This window comes from Megascapheus bottae, unplaced genomic scaffold (genome assembly GCF_031878675.1).
Source record: "Megascapheus bottae isolate mThoBot1 unplaced genomic scaffold, mThoBot2.hap1 HAP1_SCAFFOLD_40, whole genome shotgun sequence".
In the NCBI taxonomy this organism is placed as follows: domain Eukaryota; kingdom Metazoa; phylum Chordata; class Mammalia; order Rodentia; family Geomyidae; genus Megascapheus; species Megascapheus bottae.
In genome coordinates, this window is record NW_028327715.1 from 5,578,950 (window position 1) to 5,605,793 (window position 26,844).

The 26,844-nt window shown below is 39.2% G+C and overlaps 2 protein-coding genes across 4 annotated transcripts in view; one reads left to right on the forward strand and one right to left on the reverse strand.

Moving 5' to 3' along the window:
- The window catches only part of LOC150039413 (uncharacterized), a 510,688-nt gene that overhangs the window by 134,312 nt on the left and 349,532 nt on the right, over positions 1 to 26,844 (forward strand). The window lies entirely within an intron of this gene.
- The window catches only part of LOC150039419 (phosphatidylinositol 3,4,5-trisphosphate 3-phosphatase TPTE2-like), a 62,280-nt gene that overhangs the window by 1,896 nt on the left and 33,540 nt on the right, over positions 1 to 26,844 (reverse strand). The window contains exons 16-23 of the mRNA XM_090327834.1: positions 26,479 to 26,560; positions 26,290 to 26,378; positions 15,421 to 15,482; positions 13,259 to 13,339; positions 9,957 to 10,080; positions 5,881 to 5,969; positions 3,676 to 3,768; positions 968 to 1,038 (exon numbers count right to left, since the gene is read on the reverse strand). Of these exons, the coding sequence (XP_090183960.1) occupies positions 968 to 1,038; positions 3,676 to 3,768; positions 5,881 to 5,969; positions 9,957 to 10,080; positions 13,259 to 13,339; positions 15,421 to 15,482; positions 26,290 to 26,378; positions 26,479 to 26,560 (691 nt within the window). The remainder of the gene's footprint in view (positions 1 to 967; positions 1,039 to 3,675; positions 3,769 to 5,880; positions 5,970 to 9,956; positions 10,081 to 13,258; positions 13,340 to 15,420; positions 15,483 to 26,289; positions 26,379 to 26,478; positions 26,561 to 26,844) is intronic.

Consider the following 26,844-nt stretch of genomic DNA (forward strand, 5'->3'; position numbering starts at 1 on the left):
TGGTACCGAGGAATCAAACCTGGGTCTTTGTGCATGTTAGACAAGCACTCTACCACTAGGACAAACTCATGGCCTAAGGTCTTCATTCTCCCCCCCTCCTCTCTCTCTCTCTCTCTCTCTCTCTCTCTCTCTCTCTCTCTCTCTCTCTCTCTCTCTCTCTCTCTCTCTCCCTCTTGGTGGGTCATGGGGCCTGAGTGTTGTCCCTGAGCTCTACAACCCAAGAATAACACCCTACCCTTAACTCAACCCCTATTTCCCTTTTCTAGAGGTTAATTGGAGATAAGAGTCTCAGGTCCTTTAGTGCCCAGGGTGGCTTTGAGCCTTAATCTTCAGATCAGGCTCTTGAGTAGCTACGATAATAGACCTGAGCCACCTCCCCCAGCTCCAAGGTCTTCATATCTATCCTCACAGTTTTATGAGGACATGGCAACAGTCATTTCTACCTTGATATGGATGATCTAGAAAGTGTTTTTCTTTTTACCACCACAGGTCAATACTCCTGAAAACTGAGTCTTTGTAGGTTCAGGAATGAGTTTCTAGATAAAGTAGTAGGTTCTTAGCAATAATACATCATTCAGTCATGAGGAAACCTTTTCAAAGGGGAGGTTAACCAAACAATGCTTTTGAAATTGCTAATACTTCTCAGGCCTTAAAACTTCTGTCCTACATGGAAATGTGCCTACAGCAGAAGAAAGCCAGCTAAAGCCTCCCTAGACGAATCCCACCAATCATGATCCAATAAAGTGACATCCACCTAGACCTTTCTATATTCCAGGAACCGGGTAGATGTACACGTCGTGAGAGAACTTGATCATTACTATGATCTGGGTAATTGCCTCTTCACTGACACATTGCCTTGTGGTAGGGGATAGGAAATGTTTGCTTAAGCAATTCTTTATTTTTGTAGAAAATGAGCTTAGTATAGTAGGCAAAGGAATTGCCAATCTGTCTTACAATCTGTCCTTACCTGTTCTTCTCTATGAGAGATGTATGGAACCACATGAAGAATGCACAGTCATCATAATAGTTTGGAAGCTTCTAAAAACACATGATTAAAGAAAGAGGTGATTTGTATAATAAAATGGATACCAAAAACTAATAATTGCATTGGGGTTGACGTTCCTTCCTTCTGCCTTTTTGTGTACATCAATTGCAACATCCTATCTAATACAATGTACTCAGAGGCTTGAAGAGAATACTTTTTCATTAAAAATATAAAGGATCAAAATTACTACAATGAAATAGAAAACAAGTGTTCAGTTGGATTTCATTAAAAGACATAATCAGGGTGAAAAAATGTAGCACCAAAATAGAGGGAAACATAGGCATATTTTGTATCTGGATGGGATCTTGTATTCACAATATTTTTAATTCAAAAACTAATGTCTGAAAAACAAAAGCAGATGCAACAAACACCAAGGGTTTGAGCATATACTTCAGTTAGTCAGAGAGTATACCCCAAAGGTGGCAAGCACATGCAGAGCAGAGCTGGACTTCTACTGTCTCACCCACTAGGATCACCAACAAAATTCAGCAAAACCACAGACCACTGGAGTCCTCAGACCTTTCTGACACAAATGCCAAATGGGAAAGCAATGGTAGAAAAGCGTCTGTGGGTTTCTCAATAAGTTAAACATAGAATGACCATTTGGCGCCAATTCAACTTCAGGGATGTTTTTATATGATAAATATAGACAATGATCTCTCAATCTGATTAGAACACCACTAAAGAATCAACTAAAGACCTATGTTTAGACATACACACACACACACACACACACACACACACACACACACACACACACCAAACATACTGTGGTGAATTCTTCATCCTTTCTGTTTGCTCTGCTTTCATTTTGACTCTGTTAGGCTGGAATACCAGAAGCAGGGCACAGCCACCCCCAACAGTTTCCAGTCTCTGCTACCTCTCAGTTCCTCAGTGGGAATGAGCTAGACACCTGTCTCATGCACCCATTTTCTAGTGATCACCTGTCTATGTGACAGCAGATACAATGCACTTGACCTAGTGACTTCATACTACCAGGGCCCTCTGAAGATATGTCACAGTGACTACTTGTGTTACAGCACCTTGGGTCACAATGAAACCTCCCATGGAAAACCTGCTAAGGTCACACCTGGCCCCCCAGAGAATGTTATTTGCTTGTAACGTTGCCTTGTGTCCCTCCACTGGTCAGGTATCAGTTTCCCCTGGATGGCTCCCCTCCATCCACTGGCCCTGCAAGATGTGGTGCCTTTCCCTTCTCTGTCATAAACTGCTTCTCTTATTCACTGTGTTGTGTTTTCATGCTTTGTTGGTGACTTATGTAATAAGCATATACAACCTGCTCTATTCAGGGTTTTCCTAGAGTGATTAATTTGGTAGAAAGTCAGACAGCAACTATAGGTCATGTGTCAGTACAAACAAGTTTCCTGTGAAGAGGATCCATGGTCACCAGTGGGACAATTAGACATGAAGCCACTCCCCACCAGGGTAAACAATCATCCTGTGAAAGACACACTGTACAGCATCCACAGCCATTTCACCTGGAGCTCCATCACAACAAAGCTGGAATGTATGGTCCTGTCCAGAGACAGAGTCCTTGAGAGTCAGCCCAAAGACATAGAACTCACATCTATTTCCATAACTGACAGCTAGTTTGAATAATTAGGCATCAATATTGGTGATGGCTAGCTACACAAGAAGCTGAGATCTGGAGGATCAAAGTCAGCCATGGCAAAAAGTAAAATATTGTTTCCACGTTAACCAGCAAACAGACAGGCCTGGAGGCATGACTCGAGTGATAGATGTTTAGCCAAGCAAGTAAACCAAGCAAAAATCCAAACCAAAGTATGGCCAAAAACAAAACAAACCAGTAATCAATAATTTCCTCATTTTTCACAAGCATGCCATCCCATCTTAACCCTTAATAATCACAAAACTAGCTCTCATCAAGACCCCCTGCACCAGGGAAAAAAACCACAGTGTTTGTTTAGAGACACTAGCTAAGCAAGAATTCACAGTGGTTCTGTTATCCAAGGGGAAACATTGAAATGGAGAGACTTCCCAGGTGGTCACTTGCTTCAACATTCACATTCACATCTCAGTACCTAAGACTGCTCAGCAGTGAGCAAGCAGGTAATGAAGGAGGGCATACAGAACACATGGAAGTTCTTACTGAGAGTAGGAATAGATGATTTCATAGAAAATCATTATAGTCATATTTGACACTCAGACATGACATGTATGGCTGATCCATTAAAATTACACAGTCATACTAATGATAGCAAGTCAATAGATAATTATGGACAGGAAAGTAAAATCTCCCTCACATTTGGTAGACACACTGATCATGACGTGTTTAAAAGATAGACAACATAACTGTAATTACTCTTATGGAAAGTCAACAATGTCGGTTTCTTTTTAGCATCTTTGCTTTCATACTTTTCTCATTTGATAAGTAACAGATATCAATTGCTTACAATTCAGAAGAAAGTGATCAGAAATATTTTAAATATATACAAGAAATTCTGATGACTTTGTTTTGTGTTTTCCTCCCCTTCCCGAGACATGCATTTTTATCTGTCCTTTATATTTTAGGGAACTGCAGCAAAGGAAATTGCAAACCCAGACCAAACAAAAGAGCATACAATCATGCAGGATACTTGAGGACTCACCGAAGAAGAAAATTTTACTTTTATATCACCACATAAGTCCGGACAGTTGGGCACCAAAAAGATTGCTCTATTTGTATCAATATCATGGACAACCTGTCAATGAACACATGGAATTAGGAACTCAAAGTGTTGCCAGCGATTAGTATTCTTTTTCACTCATGAAATCATCCTTAATTCATTATATACTCATAATTTCATAGCTCAGTAATTTCATATAGAAAATAGCAGTAATTTTTTTCTGAAGTGGTAAAGTACTAGGCTCCAAATGTTTGATAGCTATCTTAAGACTACACTTGAGAAGCAAAGTATTCATTTTTGACAAGTGTCTTTTTGTTTATTGTAATGTATAGAGGGATTACAGTTATATTCACAGATAGTAGGTGTCTTACTTCTCACACATTGATACCACCTCTCATGGTTTTGTCCCCATTTTCCTCCCCCAACACCTCTCCCAATCATATTGTTTCCCCACTTCTCTTTCCTATTTTAAGTAATCAAATAAACATACATACAATATACCAGGTCACAAGTCAGATACAGTAACAATATGAGATTAACCAGAAGGAAACTAAACAGAAGAGGAATAACGGAGTGCATTAAGAGCCACAATCACACAAGATAAAGCTCTTGTTTCAATATCCTAGAGATCCTTTCATTTAGTCTCATCCTATATGACCAGGAGTTTCTAATGTAATACACATGACTGTTCTATGTGAATCATCCGATTTTTATATTCTTTTAAGGATGAGCTTTTAACTTCAGTCTGAAACAGTATATTGATGTTCAAGAAGCAATGAATAATTGACCCCACTTTCATGACAAATATTATGTTGCTGATGAGGTCAATGAGCCATTCCAGTGAATGGAATGACCACAAACAGGTCAAGTTTGGGGATTAACAACTATGAAATCATCCCATGTATTACTCTGATATTCATATACCATCATAGAATAAGAAGAAAGCTATGCTAGGCTTCAAGAAACATACACACAGAAGACTCTCACATGATTTTCAAGTTTTCAGGAAGTTTTCTACATACAGAACAATATGAAAATAATATATTGTTTTCAAGCTTTATAAGGAAGTGTGCAAGTGTGTCCTATGGGAGGGCAGTATACAGCAGAAAGTTTGAATAACAAAGCATATTCTAGAAAATAGACTTTCAGTTGGTCATTGGAGGATTTTAATAAAGGAGGAATAATATAGGCCTGAGAAGAGAAACCAGCAAAAATATAACTGAAACTGAGAATTTTATTCCATGTGCCAAACAGATGAGTCAGTCTTCTCTAATGGGAATTTGTAGGTCCAGATATTAATGGAAATAGCTTGGCTACACTAGGGTTGTCAGGGATTCAGAGCTTAAAATCCAGGAAAATAAGAATAAATGTGGGCTAAGAATTGATGGGATCAGTGTCCTATGTGACAAAATGGATTGAAAATGGTCACTTTTTACACTGATTTGATAACTCATAGATTAGAGATTAAATTCAAATATATTACCTAAACCTCACAACACACTACACTTGTGTGCATGTACAGAAGTTACAACAGGAACCTGGGAATCATTCTGAAAGCTTCCTTTGGGATTAAAAAGGAAATTAGCCAATTTCTCCTAGAAAAGGTGCACAGTCTTGAGAATTTCTTGAACATTTCAGAAATGGCTGTGGGTAAAGAGGCATCTCCTCAGTCCATATGCTGTCTCTACTGCTCTCAAGGTGACATCCAACAAAACGTCTAATGACAGTCACTGAGCCCATTGCTGAGTGGACAGATTCTGCATCACTCTTTGAACCTATGACTTTCCACTTCCACAAGTGCCAAGGTGACCTTCAAGAACACTGCATTTGAGAATCAGAGCTTTGTAATAAATGATCAAAATGATCAAAAGGAAGATCATATGGCAAATACTGACATGATGTATGCATTTAAAGCCTCGAGTAATTCCTGGGGACATTCTTAGCATTTGTGGGCACAAGTGAATTCGAAGCAGCACTAAACTGAAGCACAGTTTGACAATATCTTTCAGAAACTGTTTGGAACAAGGCTCTGCTTTGCATCTGAACTAAGCAATGCCAACTGGAATGGTGACAGAGGGCAAGAGCTGTCTCTTTTTGGTGAGTGTTACTTTGGGGAAGACCATCATGCCACTTGACTGGGAGCTTTGACACAAACATGAGAATTCTCATTTATGAGCTTTGGCTCACCGTGCAGGTTTGGCGAGTACAAGTAAATACAGTCTTGTGCTGCATTATTATTTCAATTTTCAGGTCTGCTCCATTACCTTCTCCTATTCCTGCATAAAAGTGAAAAAGAAAACGTATATGTTTGTTAGAGTACAGAGCAAAATGTCTTGCCAGTTAACTCAATGGAGAATAAAGAGAGAAAATATGGGCCAGCTAAGGTTGTGGGTTTAGTTAATCATTTGATCTTGCATAGAATTTGTCCTTTACAAATGGTTTCTGCCCCTTAAAGCAGTTCACAATATTGCAAAGAAAGACAAAAATCATTATATCTTAATCTTCTACAAGATAAATTCTTACTACATCACCATTCCAGGAAAAAAAAAACATTGGGAGCTTCCAGAATTTCTTGCTTATGAAATGCTACCTTTAGAGTTCTATAATAATAATCTAAATTTAATTTTCTCTAAGTCAAATTTATAAATCAATATCAAGGATAATATTGGTCAGGTATACCCAAACATTAGAGAGAAATAGTCCTATGCCATTTTAACTTATACTTTTAGTATCTTAGGTGGTTACACAAGCGGGTTTACATTAACCAATCAGTTTATAAGTACAATATATCTTGATGGATATATCAACCCCTATCCTATCTTCTCCATTTCCCTAGGTTCATAGGATATATGTTGTTAAATATTATGGCTGCATTCCCCTATTCTCTCCACATTAATCTAAATTCCTCCTCTATATAGACATAAAAACCTATGACTCTATAGACATAATGTTTTATTTCATAAATTAATGTGTTTCCATGACATACAAACCTTAGCTTCATTGTGATTAAGTTCTAAATACTAAGTCCCAGTGATTGTAAATAGAGATTGCCTCCTTGAACACTTGTATGTTAAACTTGTCATTTAAAAGATGATGTAAAAATCAACGTTAATAAATTCTTTTTTTTAAAAAAAGAAAAGGTTAAAAAAAAACTAATGGGTTGTCAGCCTGACAAAATGAGTGTGCTCAGGAAAACAACCAGGGAATCATTGGGAGAATTCACCGAAGTCAGGCCTTAGGTTTAGCTTCTTTAACCAGTTTGTGCAGAAATTTGCAGGCAACCCAGCAGGAGGTGTGACATTCCATTGGAGTTACTGAGAGATGAAACTGCTGCCACATATTCTGTTCTGCCTGATTCTACCACCACCCCACAGCCGTTTCCTGAGAGGACTGGAACCAAAAACTCTTGGTGATGGGACATTCTGTGCTAAACTCAAAGTCCCCTAGTTGGTTCCAGCCATTATGGTGACTCTGGATGGGTGAATTTTCCATCCAGTGCTGAACAGCCTAGATGAGGGAGAGGCTAAATGGCTATGAGGACTATGGGGCCCCCAGAGGAACCGTAATCCCCACCCGAGGGATATGCATCTACCGTTGACCGGTGAAGAGCATTTGCATGAGGTGCAGCTAAGACTGCGAGGAGACAGCCTAAACAGCCCTCAGTCTCGGGGTCTCCTGAGGGACACGCCCAATAGCATGGAGGTTGGCATCTATGAAAACCATTCCCCCGCAAAAAGATGCTTGGCCTCAGCAGAAAGACAGATACATGAGCCAGTGGGTCTTGCTTCTTCCTCAACATGGCCTCCATTCTAGGAATCATGGCCTCTGTCCCCCCTCTCAGGTTAATGCCTACCATAATTCAGATATTGCCTAAATCCTTGCCCCTCACTTATTTCAAGATTATGGGAGGAGTTCGGGGACATTCTCCCCCTCCCTGAATTCTTACTGTAAGAATGTGCTTGCATCTTGTAAGTAGGTCACTAAGCAACACATGCCTGCTTGCGTTGATATGCAAACATCCTACTACCTGGCCTCTACCCCAAGCAAACATCCTACTACCGGACCCCCTCCCCCGAGCAGTTCCTATACCCCAATCCCTCTCCTGAAGAGGCATATAAACCCTTGTGTGAAAAATAAAATTGGCAGCTTGATCAGGATGCTTGTCTTGCTGCCTTCTTCATGTCTCCTGTCCCTTTCATTCCTCCCTCTAGGTTCTTGGCCCTAGTTGATGTCCCGCTGGATGGGACACTCTTTCACTTTGGAATATTTATAATTAATTGGGGATAAGTGTTTTCTATCTGGGTTGGCTTCAAACCACAATCCTCAGTTCTCAGCCTCCTAAGTAGCTAGGATAACCAACGTGACCCCAGGGTGTGTGACCTTTTCCTCAATTCAAATGGCCCCTCTTCCTTTAGCCTTTCCTCCAAGATCTGGTTTCAGAGTCCACAATGAAGTTTTTCCTTTCAACCTTGCCTATTTTACATTAACATGAAGCATGTCTGATTGGGTTTTCATCTTGCCTTGTTTTGGTGTCTCTTAATTTCATGGATCAAACACTATCATCAGGAAGATTTCTGATGGAAACATGGCTTTTGCTGCACTCTCCTCTCCCTTGTTCCAGTTGTCCAACTGCTTTCTACTGATATCCTCTAGCAATAAGCCACTGAAATTCACAAGTACAATGTGCTAAGCCTTTATTTTCCTCACATTTAAACAATTTACATCACACAAAGGAATTTCATCCTTGAAAAATACAGACAAAGCTGGGCTCAGTGGCTTCCATAGTAACCATAGCTCCTTAGTGTCTGAGATCTGAGGATCAAGGTTCAAAGCCAGCCTGAGCACAAAAGGACCCGAGACTCTTATCTCCATCTAACCTCCAGAAAACAGGAAGTGGGGCTTGGCTCAAGGGTACTGCAGAGCTAAGGGACAACACCCAGGAACAGGGGTAGGGTTGTAGCCTTGAGCTGAAGAGTTCAGGTACAACTCACAGGTTGGGCTGGAAACCCATGATCCCCCCATGCACCCACCAACAAAATGCAGACAAAATGAAGTGAAAATTCTCTGTCTCACCTTCTTCTACATGTTTAGGTTTCTAGCTCTAACTAAATAACCTCTTTCACTATTTTTCTAGGCCAGCCTGTGTAAAGAGAGACTTCATCTAGGAAAAGAGTAGAGAAGCCCAAGCCTGTAGTCCCAGTTGTGGGAAGACTGAGATGGAGAACCCAGGGGAAAACTTTGGAGAACTGGGTGGTCTGTGCCAGTCTTTCCAGCAATATTGGGAAGTCTAAACTAGACAGTCTGATTTCTTGGAAACAACACCAACTTGGCAGTTGCTAGAGGAGTCTAGTAGAAGAACAAGTTCTCCAAACCTGTTCTATGTCCATGGAGATTCAGGTGTGAGTGTCAAACAAGGGCAGTCAGGGGAATCCAAGTGCTGCCCTCTAGGAACCTTGTCTGTACTACCTAAACCTGTCCTGCAACAGAGTCTAACTTTTGTATTTGCAAGTAGCAGAGTTTGAAGTCTGGGTCTTGAACCTGCTCAGCTTGTCTAGCTGACACTCTATCACTTGAGGAATGCCCCCTTTTTGCTTTTTTTGGTTGCAATTGGAGACTCAGAGTGGCTTGGGATGGCTTCAAACTGTGGTCCTCCACATGTCAGCCTTCTCAGTAAGGAGGCTTTTAGGTAAAGAGCCTTGAGAACCCCTGCATTGTAGTTGGTTTTTTTTTTAAATCTAAGCACTTATTTGTCTTTTCTGCTCACAACCCCAGCTGAATGCTAGCATATGACCTGGCCAAAGGTGGCAACAAATAAAATAAGGCATCCTGATGGAGAAGATAGTGAGGAGATGCTTAGAGGAGGAGGAAAGAGAGAAAAGACTATAGTTCTGAGAAGAAAGGGCCGCTGGAAGGACTGGCCAAGAAAATGAGGCAGGGCCAGCAATGCTGAGATGAACCATGAAGGAGAAATGAGTCTGAGAAAGAAGGATTCTACTGGGTTCTTTAATCTTCTCTTCTATGAAAAAAATCTATCCTAGGTTGAGACAAGAACATCGAGAACAGAACGCAAGGGGTAGAACCTCCCCTCAAGTGGAAATGGGCAAGGGAATAAGAGAGGCATCTAAGGAGAGCTCAAGAGGGAGAAGGTCACATGCATTGACACTTAGCTGTGATGTAGGATCATTTGCATAACATAAGCAAAACCCTCCCAAATAGTGGATCGCACATCCTCTTGTCTTCTCCTTCCTTTCTAAAGCACTTACCTTGGATGGAGTAAATCACAAATTTCACAATTTTAAGAGGTTTTTTCACTGGCATTTCCCAGTTCAACACATTCTTCAAGATGTCAAAGTAGTGGACATAGCGACTCAGTAAAGCAACAAAAGCCTCCACTTTAGTGGGAATGCCAGATGTAAAGTCAGTATCCTAATCTCCTTCTCTTTTTCAGCTTGTGAACAGCAGTAAGAAAGGAAGACAACATTTAGGGCTGGGAGTTTGGCCTAGTGGTTAAAGTGCTTGCCTAGCATGCATGAAGACCCGGGTTCGATTCCTCGGTACCACATACATAGAAAAAAGCCGGAAGTGGTGCTGAGGCACAAGTGGTAGAGCTCTAACCTTGAGAAAGTCCAAGGACAGTGCTCAGGCCCTGAGCTCAAGCCCATGACTGGCAAAAAAAAAAGAAAGGAAGACAACATTTAGAATGAGCCCTTACATTATCAACATTCTTATGTATTTTCCTCATTGTGGAAAAAGAGCCCAGCTGAGACTATTCAAAGTAGCCAACATAGCGAATCTGTAAAGCAACAAAAGCCTTTATTTTAGTGGGGATGACAGATGTAAAGTCAGTATCCTAATCTCTTTCTCTTTTTTTTAGCTTGTTAACAGCATTAAGAAATGAAGGCAACATTTAGAATGAGTCAGTACATTATCAACATTCTTATGTATTTTCCTCATTGTGGCTAATTACATACCATGGAAAAAGAGACCAGCTGAGGTTTGCAGACAGTAACATGGAAAGAAGAAGCCCTTGCTTCTAGGCTTGCTTATGACCATGAGAACAGTGAAGGTGCTGAAACAGCGATGACAAAATCTGTTGTCATGCACTAGAGAAAGGACTATGGTTTGGGAGATAGTTCCTCATCAGGAGGAAAGACATCTCCACTTAGCTGCACTAGATGATTCTGTACCATTAGTTAGGGGTCCTCTACAGAGAAGAGATTCTTTATCTGCCTTTTTCTCCAATATGTTTTTTTTTTGGTAAGGGAAACTTTCAATACTCTGGCTCCTAGCAAGTTGCTCAAAGAGGATTTCTTAGAATTCTCTTTGAGAAATTCCAGATGTCTGATGATGAACCAACTGAGAAGAGTTCATAAAGTGAACTGCCACATTTCCAATTAGCAAAAGCACTTGTACTACATGCGAGTGGCTGATGTCTGTAATCCAAGCTACTCAGGAGGCAGAAGCTGAGAGGACTGAAGAATAATGCCAGCCAGGGCTGAAAACTTTGAGATAATCCATCTCTATATACTTAGCCAGAATTTGAGCTAGAGATGTAGCTCACCTGGTAAAGTGCCACTTGTGAAGTGTTCAAGCCTACTGAGCACCAGGCCACTGAGTTTAAGCCCCAGGATGGGCAAACAATGAAAGGGCAATAGTGAGAAAGATGCCTGAAAATGCAATAGGGCAATGCAAGATGCAATAGGGCAGTGCTGTACCACTTTGCATCTCCAACTCAGGCTGTTTTGGTTCTTCATTAGAACTAAGAATGAAAGGATTTCCTGCCAGGGCTGGCTTTGGAACACCATTCTCAAATCTCAGCCTGTATCTTGAAATACAGACAGGTGCCAGTCATCAGTGTCGGGTAGATGCTTTGCAGTTGTTGGATTTTTTTTAAGAGTGCATATGTTGAGTGTCATGCCAAACTTCTTGTGAGTTAAAAGGTCCTGATGAATAGAATTTCCTTCAAAGTAATCCTGGTTGAGGAATGAAGAGTAGGAAGGGTGACCCAGGGTTTGAGAAGAGTGGGGAAGGAATAAACAAAGCATGACTGTAGGTTGGGATGATGATTGTAGAATGCACTGTATGGTTCCATCTTTGTGTGTTAGAATTTGGATATGAAATGTGCACTTAAAAGGCTCATAGATGGAAGGCTTGATCCCCAGTATACCAGCAGCGTTCAGAGGTGGGTATGGGGAAGTAATTATATTATGAGGCTTTTGACTTTATCCACAGATTCATTCGGTGAGGGCTTCCTAAATTTAAAGCATTAGTAGGAGGTGGGGAAAATGTTAGGAGTTGGGGCCTCATGAAACCAAAGAAGTCACTGGAAGGATGGATCATGTCGCAAACCCTTCCTTCTCCTCAGCTTCCTGGGAACCTTGAGGTGAGCAATCCTTCTCCACAGTACCCGCCTCCTTGACATGATTGTTCAGTGTCAGTGTAGGCCCAAAGCAATGGGATCAAGTGGCCTTAAAGGAAATCCTGAAACTGTGAGCCCAAATGAATCTTTCCCCACTTTAAGTTCTTTGGTCAGTTATTTTTTTATAGTGACCAACACTCCAATCCAATATAATTGGGATTTTTCATATTTTCATAATAAAGTATTATCAGAGGAAAATAGGACAACAGTGGATAGTTTAAACAATGTTAAGAATATGGAATGAAAGAATATGATAATGTCTGCTGGAACAAGATTTGTAAAATACTTGTTTTCCCAGTTCATTCTGTTTTCTTCTTTCATACTCCCATTATCTCTGTGTGTCTTTATCTCTCATTCTTGGTCTGAGGATCTCTCATTCTTTCTCTTCTCTGCACTCTTCTTTCCCCTACCCTGGGGTCATCACAAAACCATCCTGGCAGTGTTCTAAAGACCTTGAATTGCTCATTGCCTTAGCAAAAACTGGTGAAGGATCCAATCTCTCTTTCTAGGGAAACCAATGGCTAGTAGATCATCTACTAGCCAGAGATCATCTTCAGGCATCAGAAAACCTTAGATATTTGACCTTCCTTTTTGGGAGGGGACTCAATTCCAGAAGCTGTAGGGAATAAAGAATAAGAAATGGAATGTGTGATGCTCTGTTGAGAACTGTTGGGAGCCAGAGTGGAATCAAACTGTACCTTGATTTGCATCAGACAATTGCTTTATTGTCTTATGGTTTTCTGGCCTTATTCTGTTTAAATGACCTGAGATTTACCATATGAATGTAACACCTGGAAGTTCCCTGGTTTCAAGAAGGGATAGAAGCCTTGAGTTGAGGATAAATGGGGCTGCAGTCTTTACCTGGGCTGCAGACCTACCAACCCCATGTGTTTGTCTCTCTTCTATTTTTTCCAGTCCCTGCCCCGTATTTCAGGAACCCCAATTTGCTGCCGGTAGGCCCCAGCAGAGAACCAAGCCAAGTAGCCTATGAGGCTACAGATGTGGGCCTCCAAAGATCAGGAAATGGTTAGGAGTCACAAGTCCTCTGCCATCATTGATTGTTAAAGAAGGGTTATAGATGCGACCAGGCTAAATGTGCCACTAACATCTCCCCATAAATAACTTTTTGTGAAAAGAGAAACTTACTTGGGAAGGAGTTTCTACACCTTGAAACTGACTGTTCACATTCCTGTCAGTTCTGCGCTCCCCGAAGTACTCAAGGCTGTCCTACAGAAAAGGGGTTAATACAATCACAGTGCTTATCTGTCCTCTTTGGACAGAGCTACTTATGAACTTTCTTAGTTCCTAGCTTTTTAAGTGGCTAAGATTACAGGCACAAGTCTACAATGCCCACCTTTCCTTTGATTCTTTTAAAAATTACTTTATTATTTTTTGAGAGGTCTTTCTAGCTCCTTTGCCAAATTACTGATTAGCTCATTAGTTTTGGGGAGATGTTAATTTTTGAGCTTCTTGTATATTTTGGATATTAGGACTTTGTCAGATATATTGCTGGTAAAGATCTACCAGTCTGTTGGCTGTCTTTTTAGTTTATCACCTATGTTCTTTCCTATGCAGAAAATTTTTATTTTGATATAATCACATTTGTCAAGTCTCTCCTACTTTCTGTGGCCTTGCCACTATTTCCAAAAAGTTCCTGCCTATGCCTATCAGTTCTAATATTTCTCCTACTCCAACTTGCAATAGTTTCAATGTTTCAGGCCTGACTTTGAGGTCTTTAAATTCATTTGAGTTGATATTGGTGCATGGTGATAAACAAGGATCCAATTTTAATTTTCTACATATGGAAGTCCTAATACCAATTATTGAAAAGACTATATTTTTCCATCACACATTTTTATTGTGCCTAATTTCTATATATATATATATATATATATATATATATATATATATATATATATATATATATATTAAGATGCTGGAGGGGATGTGGCCAGGAGGGATCATTATTACACAGTTGGTGGGAGTGCAAACTCATTCAAGAATTATGGCAGCTCCTCAAAAGACTAAACATAGAGTTCCCCTATGACCCAGCAATTCCACTACTTGGCATTTACCCAACCGTCCAGAAACAAGGACATACTAAAGCTACTAGCACAACGATGTTCACTGCAGCACTATTTACCATAGCAAAGATATGGAACCAACTCTGATACCCTTCGATTGATGAGTGGATCAACAAGATGTGGTATTTTTACACAATAGAATTCTATGCTGCTGTCAGAAAGAATGACATCACTCCATTTGGAAGGAAATGGAAAGACTTAGAAAAAAATCATATTAAGTGAAGTAAGTCAGACTCAAAGGAACATATACTCAATGGTTTCACCTATTTGTCATAATCAGTAGAAACTTTGGGCTCTCCTAGCAGCGATTTACAATAGAGCAAAACCTAGATACATAAGGACATACAGTATGTCGCTAAATGAAAGGACCTATAGGAAATAGAAACAAAAGCCATAAAATGAGTGATTGTTGTACTATGTTATCTCCCATTTCTTTTGCTGTCCCTTGGTTATCTCATATTTTTATAGTATTTCACTTTGTTATCTGATATATTGTATATATGCCTATTTGGTTATTTGAAATAGGATAGGAAAGGGGCAAAAACAAGATGAGGGTGGGAGTGGGGGGAGGGAAATGGGGACCAAGACTTGAGAAAGGGTATCAATGTATGTGAAGTAATGCACCTTCTATCTGGCAAAAGTAATGTAACCCTCCTATTAAGTACAATAAAAAATATTTTTAAAACTCATTATAAAGGTGTTGTACAGAGAGGCTACAATTACATAAGTCAGTTAATGAGGATATAGCTTTTTAGAAAACGTTGATTCTTATTTCTTAAATACGGAATTACAAAGTCATGTGTATATCCTACAACATTAAAGAAATGGTAGGAAGGAAGTAGTGGGTGGAGATGGAGGGAGGAGAATGATGAACGAGTGACCTTACTCACAATGCACTGAATTCTCAAACTGCTTTTTGAATGGCAACTACTTATAGATGGTAAAAAATATACCTTAAAATGCTGTTCTTCTTAGTAATTCTGAATTTGGACATTCCCTCGCATTTGTGTCTCACTGCTCTCACTATAGGCTTGGCCCAGAACAAGAATACAAGGGTACAAGTCCAGTAAATAACTGCATATTAAACAAGGCTGCATTAATCCAGGCTTTCACTTTCACTTAATCACCATGAGCTAAGCATTTCCTTAATATTGTACCATGAATGCTTCAGAACTAGCAAATTCAATACATATAAAAGACTAAGTATCAAAACCTTTTTCCTACCTTTGCGGTTAAAAACGTGCCAGTGGCAAGAAGTAGAATAGATATCATTGTGCCTGTTCGTCCTAGAAAAGAGCAGAAATGAGTTCAAGAAACCTTTGTTCCAGTGTAAAAATACACTCACAAATACTCATTTGGTATTGGTACTGTTTCTTCTGAAGTGTTGCTGTCTCAAAATTTCCAATTGAGAAATATTAAGACTTTATTTTTCATTAATGTAATGAAAATAACGCTGGTCCTCATGTATAATTCCAGATTCCCAGGTGGGAAGATCAGGATGGTTGTGATTCCAACCAGCTTAGGCAAAATAAACAGGACCTCATTCTCAACCAGCAAGATGGGCCGGGTGCTTCACATCTACAGCCCTCATTGGGTGGGAGACATAGAAATGGGTTTCAGACTGATGCCAGCTCAGGAAAATGTAGGAGGTACTTTATCTAAAAAAAGCATTGAAGCAAAACAGAGCTGGGCATATACCTGAAGTGGGAGAATGCTGGCCAAGCACGTGCCAGGTGCTGAGTGCAAATGCAAGCAGGAACCCACATTACCAACTAGAATTGTAGTCCCTATGTAATTGCATTATTTGAATTGTATTGTGAACATTTGCAAACAAGAATGTAGAGAGACAAGCATAATGAATACGCATATTCCTATTCCTCAGATTATATAATTCTAAGTATTTTGCTGTAGTGTTCTTGCTTACTTTCTACCTCAGCTTACATGCCTGCTTTTCTCTCTTCTCCCTCTCTCTTTGCCTCTGCCTGTGTGTGTGTGTGTGTGTGTGTGTGTGTGTGTGTGTGTGTGTGATAGTGTTTTGTAGCAAATACTTTGACAATTATAGCAAATCCTTGACTTCTTCCTGCTTCAAATCACTCATCCTCTAAGTCTCTTCTGTTACCTTCTACTTTTATCTTAGTTTTGTCCTACAAAATTTAAGTTTGAAAATATGTTCTTTTCTCTTTCTATATTCATCCCTATAATCTAATTTTTAACATACCCATTCACCTGAAAAGTACACATTTTTCATCTAGTCTTTAAACATTTTTTTCCACTGGAGGAAGAACAGATTTATTATCTTCATGTACAGAGAAATCAACATTGCACATCTAACCCAGCTTAGTAGCCAGTTCCTTAGCCTTTGCCTTTTCCAGCTTGCCAATTTGAGTCACATATTTTGGACTGAGGACGTGCCTTCCCAGTGAGGATGGATCTCATCGTGAGCTTCAACTCATGAACTCCTTTGGCTTCTTTTGATCAAGAGAAGGTACTCTACCAATTCAGTCATATTATCTCTACTTCTAGCCTTTTGTTTGTTAAACAGAGACAACCATCTTAGGGATTTTTTTTTTGCCTGGGTTGCCACAAATCTCACATTCCTGAGTAGCATGGGTTACCAGTGCCTGGTTGAAACTTTCACAAGGGCAAAAACAAAGTATCTTAAATGCCAAGTGAGAAGTCATTCATGTTGAGGTCTGGTTCTCAGAAGATATGCAAATGGCTAATTGATACTTAAAGAAATGTTCAACTTCTTTAACCATAAAGAAAATACAAATAGAATCTGTGCTGATTTCATCACACCAAGGCAGAATGGAAGTCATAAAATAAAACAATAGCAAAGGCTGGCAAGTATGGAGCAGAAAGGTGAGAATGAACTATATTAGTATACTGTTGGTTGGTTTGAAATTAGTCTATCCACTAGAGAAATCAGTATGGAGGGTCTTCTTCAAAACACTAATCATAGACTTACTTTGTAAGTTTTATAGGTCTTATAAGTTACAAGGTAACTTCTCATTTTATAGAATATCTTGTTTGTGACTTTGGATGTGGTGAGCTCTGTGTGTGTGTGCTGTGTGTGTGTGTGTGTGTGTGTGTGTGTGTGTGTGTGTGTTTCATACGTTTTACTACAGAAAAACTCAAACTAACAATTTAATGGTACAACTTAAAATGCTGGAAAAAGAGTACCAAACCCAACCAAAATCTAGTAGAAGGAAACAAATTATTAAAAGTAAAGCAGAATCAAATGAATTAAGAATCCAAAAAACCCCAGAATCCACAAACAAGGAGTTGGTTCTTGGAAAAAATTAACAAAACTGACAGACCCTTACCAAATCAGATCAAAAAATGAAGGGCGAAGACCTAAATAAACAAAATTATAGACAAGAAGGGCAATATAACAACAGAAATTACCAATATCCAGAGCATCCCAAGGGATTACTTGTCAAATCTTCATGCCAACAAATTTGAAAATCTAGAAGAGATGGACGAATTTCCAGCAAATATTGAAATAACCAAACTGAACCATGAAGATCTAAATCTACTAAACAGACCCACTTCAAGTAATGAAATAGAAAAAGCAATAAGAGTCTATAGGATTCTTTAAATACAGAATCATGTCATCTGCAAAGTGGGATAGACTATACTCCCAAGCTCCTTGAGCTGATTCAAAACTTAGGAAGAGTAGCAGGCTATAAAATCAACCCTCAAAAATCAACTGCCTTCCTTTACGCCAACAGTGAGAGGAACGAGGCAATAATCAGGAAAGAAACTCCTTTCACAATAGCTTCAAAAAAAATAAAGTACCTATGTTGTCTCTCATCTCCTTTGCTGTCCCTTGGTTATCTCATATTGGTATAGTATCTCACTTTGTTATCTGATATATTGAATTTATTTGTATTTGGGTATTTGAAATTTGATAGGGAAGGGGGGAAAACCAAGATGGGTGGGGGGTGTTGGGGGGGAGGGAAACGGGTACCAAGACATGTGAAAGGGTATCAATGTATGTGAATTAATGCACCTTCTATCTGGCAAATATCATGTAACCCTTTTACTAATTACAATAAAAAAAATAAAAAATAAAAAAATAAAGTACTTAGGAATTAGCTTAACTAAGAATGTAAAGGACCTTTTTGACGAAAACTTTAAAACCCTAAAAAAGGAAATTAAAGCAGAACTAAGGAAATGGAAAAACCTCCCATGCTCCTGGATTGGAAGAATCAACATTGTGAAAATGACAATCTTGCCAAGAGCTATCTACAAATTCAACGCAATACCCATCAATATCCCAATGTCATTCTTTAAAGAAATAGAAAACGCAATCCAAAATTTCATATGGAATAATAAAAGACCCCGTATAGCAAAAACACTTCTTAGCAGAAAGAACAGCACTGGAGGAATTTCAATTCCAAACTTTAGACTCTATTACAGAGCTATAATTCTCAAAACAGCTTGGTACTGGCACAGGAGCAGGCCTGAAGACCAATGGAATAGAACTGAGGATCCAGATATTAAACCACAGACCTATGGCCACCTAGTCTTTGACAAGGGAGCCAAAAAAATAGAATGGAAGAAAGACAGCCTCTTCAACAAGTTGTGCTGGCAGAACTCGTTAAGCACCTGCAGAAAACTAAAGCTGGATCCTTCGTTGTCACCTTCCACTAGAATTAACTCCAAATGGATCAAAGACCTGGAGGTAAAAGCTGACACACTGAAAACATTACAGGAAGGAATAGGAGATACACTAGGCCTCCTTGGCACAGGTCGAAACTTTCTTAATAAGGACCAAGAATCACAACAAATCAGAGAAAGGCTGGATAAGTGGGACTGCATTAAACTGCAGAGCTTTTGTATGACAAAGGACATAGCTAGTAAACTAATCAGGAAGCCTACAGGGTGGGAGAAGATCTTCACCAACCAAACAACGGACAAAGGCCTCATATCTAAAATATATCAACAACTCAAAAAATTGAATCACTCCAAAACTAATCTCCAAAGTAACAACCATCCCATTAAAAAATGAGCCAAAGACTTAAAGAGAGTCTTCTCTGAAGAAGAAACAAAAATGGCCTATAGATACATGAAGAAATGCTCAACATCTCTGGTCATAAAAGAAATGCAAATCAAAACAACTCTAAGATTCCACCTCACTCCAGTTAGAATGGCCAGGATCAGGAAAACGAATAACAACAGATGCTGGAGGGGATGTGGCCAGGAGGGATCACTACTACACTGTTGGTGGGAGTGGAAACTCATTGAACCACTATGGAAAGCAGTGTGGCAGTGCCTCAAAAGGCTAAACATAGAACTCCCCTTTGACCCAGCAATTCCACTACTTGGCATTTACCCAACCATCCAGAAACAAGGACATACTAAATCCACTGGCACAACAATGTTCATTGCAGCACTATTCACCATAGCAAAGATATGGAACCAACCCAGATGTCCCTCAGTTGATGAGTGGATCAACAAGTTGTGGTATTTGTACACAATGGAATTCTATGCTGCTGTCAGAAAGAATGACATCACCGCATTTGTTAGGAAATGGAAAGACTTAGAAAAAGTCATATTAAGTGAAGTAAGCCAGACTCAAAGGAACTTAGGCTCAATGGTTTCCCTCATTCGTCATAACCAGTAGAAACCTTGGGCTCTACTAGCAGAGATCTGCAATAGAGCAAAATCTTGATACATAAGGCCATATAATGTGAAGCTAATTGAAAGGACCTCCAGGATATTGAAACAAAAGCCATATAATGAATAATTGTTGTCCTTAATGTACTATGTTGTCTCATCTCCTTTGCTATCCCTTGGTTATCTCATATTGGTATAGTATCTCACTTTGTTATCTGATATATTGAATTTATTTGTATTTGGATATTTGAAATTTGATAGGGAAGGGGGAAAACCAAGACGGGAGGGGATCTGGGGGGGGAGGGAAATGGGTACCAAGACATGTGAAAGGGTATCAATGTATGTGAATTAATGCACCTTCTATCTGGCAAATATCATGTAACCCTTTTACTAATTACAATAAAAAACAACAACAAAAAAAGCAATAAGAGACCTCTCATCCAAGAATAGCCCAGGACCTGAAGGATTCATAGCTGAAATCTATAAGGCCTTCAAAGAAGAGCTCACACCAATACTCCCGAAAATCTTCAATGAAGTTAAAAGTGAAGGCTCTCTACCAAACCCATTCTATGAAACCAGCTTAACCCTCATGTCAAAATGAGACAGGAACTCATCAAAGAAAGAGAACCAGAGACCCAGTTCTTTAATAAATATTGATGCAAAACTGCTCAACAAAATATTGGCCGATCAACTTCAACAACTCATCAAAAAATTATACACTGTGATCAAACAGGACTGATCACCGGGATCCAAAGCTGGTTCAATACATGCTAGTGGGTTAATATAATTCATCACATCAAAAGTAGCAAGGACAACAATCACATGATCATCTAAATAGATGTAGACAAGGCATTTAACAAGATCCAACACCCCTTGATGCAAAAAGTTCTGGAGAAAGTAGGAATCATGGAACATTCCTCAGTATAATCTTACATGACCACCCTACAAACTAGCATAAAAGTAAATGGAGAAAAGGTAAAGCCATTTCCTCTGAAATCAGGAATGATACAAGGATGCCCACTTTCTCCACTCCTGTTCAATACAGTATTAGAATTCCTAGCCAGAGCAATAAGGCAAGAGCCAAACATAAAGGAAATTGAAATAGGGAAGGAGGAAGTGAAACTTTCTCTCTTTGCAGATGACATGATTCTTTTTTTCCATACATCTTTTATTGTAATTGATAGAAGGGTTACATTATATTTATCAGATAAAAAGTGCATTACTTCACAAACTTTGATACCATTCTCATGTCATGGTCCCCATTTCCCTCCCCCATTCCCCCATTCATCTTGATTTCCTCCCTTCCCTATCCAATTTGAAATGACCAGTTAAGTATATATAAAATGTATCAGATAACAAGGTGAAATATTGTAATAATATGAGATAACCAAGGGACAGCAAAAGAGATGAGACATAACATGGTACATTAAGGACAACAATCACTCATTATATGGCTTTTGTTTCTACATCCTGGAGGTGCTTACTAGATTTTGTTCTATTGTAAATCTCTGCTAGGAGAGCCCAAGGTTTCTACTGATTATGACAAATGAGGGAAACCATTGAGCATATGTTCCTTTGAGTCTGGCTTACTTCACTTAATATGATTTTTTCTAAGTCTTTCCATTACCTTACAAGTGGGACAATGTCATTATTTCTGACCTCAGCATAGAATTCCATTGTGTATAAACACCACATCATCTTGCTGATCCACTCATCAACTGAGGGACATCTGGTTTGGTTCCATATCTTTGCTATGGTAAATAGTGCTGCGATGAACATTGTTGGGTTCGTGGATTTAGTATGTCCTTGTTTCTGGACAATTGGGTAAATGCCAAGTGGTGGAATTGCTGGATCATGGGGTGATCTATGTTTAGTCTTTTGAGGAGCTGCCAAACTGCTTTCCATAGTGGTTGAACAAGTTTGCACTCCCAATAACAGTGTAGTAGTGATCCCTCCTGGCCACATCCCCTCCAGCATCAGTTGCTATTAGATTTCTTGATTCTGGTCATTGTAACTAGAGTGAGGTAGAATTTTAGAATTGTTTTGATTTGCATTTCTTTTATGACCAGAGATATTGAGCATTTCTTCATGTGTCTATAGGCCATTGTTATTTCTTCTTCAGAGAAGACTCTCTTTAAGTCTTTGGCCCATCTTTTAATGGGATGGTTGTTAATTTGGAGATTAGTTTTGGAGTCATTCAATTTTTTGAGCTGCTGATATATTTTAGATTTGAGGTCCCCAAAATACAAAACCAAACAAAACAAAATTAAACTAAATCATAGACAAGAATGCAAATATCACAGCAGAAATTACCAAGGTACAGAACATCATAATGGAATACATCTCTAACTTTATGCCAACAAATTTGAGGATCTAAAAGAGATGAATGAATTTCTCGCCAATATTAGCATACCCAAGCTGAACCAAGAAGACCTAGTCCAAATAAACGGACCTATGTCAAGTCCCGAAATAGAAATGGCAATAAGAGACCTCCCATCCAAGAAAAGCCCAGGGCCAGATGAATTCACAGCTGAATTCTATGAGGCCAGCAGAACAGAGCTCACACCAATACTCCTCAAGCTCTTCAATGAAATTGAAAGTGAACACTCTTCTGCCAAACTCATTGTACAAAGCCCCCCTAACCCTCATCCTAAAACCAGATAGGGACTCATCAAAGAAAGACTCATCTCTTTGATGAATATTGATGCAAAACTGCTCAACAAAATACTGGCCAACCATCTTCAGCAACTCCTCAAACAATTATACACTACGAAAAAAATTATACACTATGCTCAAACAGGATTCAGCACAGGGGTGCAAAGCTGGTTCAATAGACGCAAGTAAATTCCTATAATTCAACACATCAACAGGAGCAAGGGCCAGAATTCCATGATTGTCTCAACAGATGCAAAAGAGGCATTTGACAAGATCCAACACCCCTTTATGCTAGAAGCTCTGGAGAAACTAGGAATCCATGGAACATTCCTCAGTATAATAAAGGCTGTGTATGACAAACCCACAGCTAGCATTATACTTAGTGGTGAAAAGCTAAAGCCATTTCCACTAAATTCAGGAATGAGACAAGGATGCCCACTGTCTCCACTTCTCTTCAACATAGTATAGAATTCCTAGCCAGAGCAATAAGAAAAGAAGCAAGTAGAAAGGGGATCCAAACAGGGAAAAAGGAAGTGAAACTTGCCCTCTTTGCAAATGACATGATTCTTTATTTAAAGAAATCTATAGATTCTACTTGCAAGTTGCTTGAGCTGATTTGAAACTTTGGCAAGGTAGCAGGGTATAAAATTAACCCTCAAAAATTAACAGCCTTCCTGTATACCAGCAATGAGGGGATTGGGGCAGCAATCAGGAAAGCAACTCCATTTGCAATAGCCTCAAGGAAAATAAAATACATACGAATTAATTAACTAAGAATGTAAAGGACATTTATGATGCAAACTTTAAAAACCTGAAAAATGAAATTTAAGCAGATCTGAAGAAATGGATAAACTTCCCAGGCTCCTGAATTGGAAGAATTAACAACATGAAAATGGCAATCCTGCCAAGGGCTATGTACAAATTCAATGCAATAATCATCAATAGCCCAATGTCATTCTTTAATGAAATTGAAGAAGAAATCCACAATATCATATGGAATAATAAAAGACCCTATATAGCAGAAAGAGCAACTCTGAAGGAATATCCATATCAAATTTCAGACTCTATTACAAAGTTACAGTAATCAAAACAACTTGATACAGGCAAAAGAATAGGGCAGAGGACCAATGGAATCAAATTGAAGGCCCAAAAATCAACGCACAAACCTATGGCCACTTAATCTTTGATAAGGGAATAGAATGGAAGAAAGACAGCCTCTTCAACAAGTGATGCTGGCAGAACTGGTTAAGCACCTCCAGAAAATTAAAGTTGGTACCTTCTATGTCACCCTATACTAGGATTAGTTCCAAATGGATCTTAAAAACTTTACAAGAAGGAATGGGAGATACACTAAGTCCCCCTGGCACAGGTCGAAACTTTCTTAATAAAGACCAAACAAGCACAAAAAATTAAATATAGCTAGGACAGAGGGGAATGCATTAAATTGTAGAGCTTCTGTAGGTCAAAGGACATAGGTAGCAGGTACAATAGAAAGCTCACAGAGTAAGAGAAGATCTTCACTAATCATACAACAGACAAAGGCCTCATATCTAAAATATACCTATAGCTAAAAAAATGAATCATTCCAAAATTAAGCTCCAAAGAAATAACCATCCTATAAAAAGATTGGCCAAGACTTAGAGTCTTCTCGGAAGAAGAAATAAGAATGGCCTATAGACACATGAAGAAATGCTCAACCTCTCTAACCATAAAAGAAATGCAAATCAAAACAACTTTGAGATTCCACCACACTCCAGTTAGAATGGCCATGATCAAGAAATGCAATAACTACAGATGCTGCCTGGGATGTGGCCAGAAGGGATCATTACTACACTGTTGGTGGGAGTGCAAACTCGTTCAACCACTATGGAAGGCAGTGTGGCAGTTCCTCAAAAGGCTAAACATAGATCACCCCATGACCCAGCAATTCCACGACTTGGCATTTACCTAATAGTCCAGAAACAAGGACATACTAAAGCCACTAGCACAACAATGTTCATTGCCACAATATTTACCATAGCAAAGGTATGCAACCAACCCATATGCTCCTCAGTAGAGATTGAAACACCAAGATGTGGTATTTATACACAATGGAATTCTATGCCGCCATCAGAAAGAACGACATTACACGATTTGTAAGGAAATGCTAAAACTTGGAAAAAATCATATTAAGTGAAGTACTGAAAGAAACATAGGCTCAATGGATTCCCACTTGTAATAATTAGTACACATCTAGTTTGCCCCAGCTGAGGAACACAGTAGCTCAAATCCTACACACATAATGCCATATAGGATGAGGCCAAATTAATGGACTACCAGGACATGGAAACAAGAGCTTAATTATAAGTGACTGTTATTGTAATGTATCATGTTCTTCTCTCTACTCTTGTGTTGCCCTTTGGTTAAACTCATATTGTTACAGTATCCCACTTTGTTACCTGGTATATTATCTAGATGTTTACTTGTGTATTTGATATAGGAGGGGAAAAATCAGGGGAGGGGTTGGGCAGAGGGAAATGGGGACAAAAACATGAGACGGGATATAGATGTGTGAGAAGTTTGGCACCTTCAATCTGGCAAATATAACTGTAACCCCTCTATACATTAAATTTTTAAAAATAAAGTAGATAATCAGCTGAGCAAAGAGGTATACGCTATGGAACCAGAGAATCTCAAAAATGGGTTAAGAAACAACACAAATAGCAAGACAATACATTAACCTTTCCTAAAGCAGGACAAAGAGGGAGGTATGGTGGCCATTTCTGCCATTCAGCACACAGAGGCAAGGGCAGGAAGATAACAAGCTTGAGACTATATAGGGAAATCCTGACTCAATCAAAACCAAACAAATGCTCACAAAACACAAAGCTAGCCAGCCGTAGTGGCTGTATTACTAGCTATTCAGATACAGACAATGGGGAGGTTTGTCATTCAAGGCAAGCCCAAATCTATACAAGAATTCTTCTCAAGTAAAAAGTAGAGCATCACAGTATGTATCCATGAACCCAAGTGTGTGAAAAAGTTAAAGAGGGTCACAGTCTAGGCCTTTCTGGATTCAGGATGAAAAGTGAGAACCAATGTGAATAATGACTAAAGCAAACAGGTATGAGGAATGTAAGTGGCTCCAGTAGTAAAGGGCCCCAGGACGTGTGAGGCCTTGGGTTCCGACCATATTAATGCCAAGAAACAATACAAAATCACCCCACACTCCCAAGAATCAAAAGGCAGTGTGGTAGGACACAGTACTTGGAAAGACATTTCTGAAAACGAAACCTTAAAGTGGCCAACAGATTTGTGAAACAATTCTCAATGTCACTAGGTAACAGGGAAGAGCATCTTAAAAGCCCAAGGCGAGAATGCATTTGTTAACTAGCTTCATTCAGCATTCCACATTGTATATAAATAGGAAAGTATTACATTTACATGATACATAAGTGCAGCACTGTCAGCTAAAGAAGAAAAAGGCATCACTGCAAATGAGATACAAATGCAATACCATCCTGAAGTTGAACACTGTTTGGGGGAGGCAGGTATACATGGGTAAACCAAAATGGAAGAAACCCATATAATCAGCAATTAAGGGAAGTAGCTCATTGTCCTCCCTTCTTTACATTAGTTTTTCCTTTGTTCTTCCCTCCCCTTCTCTATTTTCCTTTTAGTATTCTTTGCTTCTTTCATCCTTTAAACACAATATTAATATGTTAGCAATGATGAATCTATCTGAGGAGTAGCAGTAGGTATCTTCCTACTGCCTGTCAATATTTATTCTCAACTATCTTTTTACAAAGGATACAGAAAGGAAAGCATCATTACCTTTTCCACCTTTGCAGTGAATTATGATGATGTTGTGAGGATCCTTGGATAACCAGGCAATGACTTCTTTAGCAAATGAAACCATCTCTCTGGTTTAACAAAAATTTTTAGTTAATTAAAATTCATTCCCAAATTTCAAGCCCAGTGAATTTAGTGCTTTTCTGACCATCCGTGTGGCATCAGACGTACTCAAGAGTGGGGACATTGTGATCCTCTATCATTATTCTATGCACACGGTGATGAAAATACTTAGGGTCATAAGACCGTTCGCCTGAAAGAAATGAGATATGTGTCAGAGCTGTATGCCTACTGACATGAAAGTTAGGAACGAAGTTTAAAATTTCTCTTAGGAATTCTTATCTCCTTTCCATTGTTCTAAAAGGATTTTTAACATCACCAGCACAAAGGTCCTGAGAGGAACACAGGCAGACCAGTGGACAAAAGAGCCAAAGAGACATGAAGGACATTAGGGACAGATTCTTGTCCTTAAAGACTTTTTCATCCCAAGTAATTTAAAATCAACTCATGCTTCATATTCCTTACCTTTAACCTTCT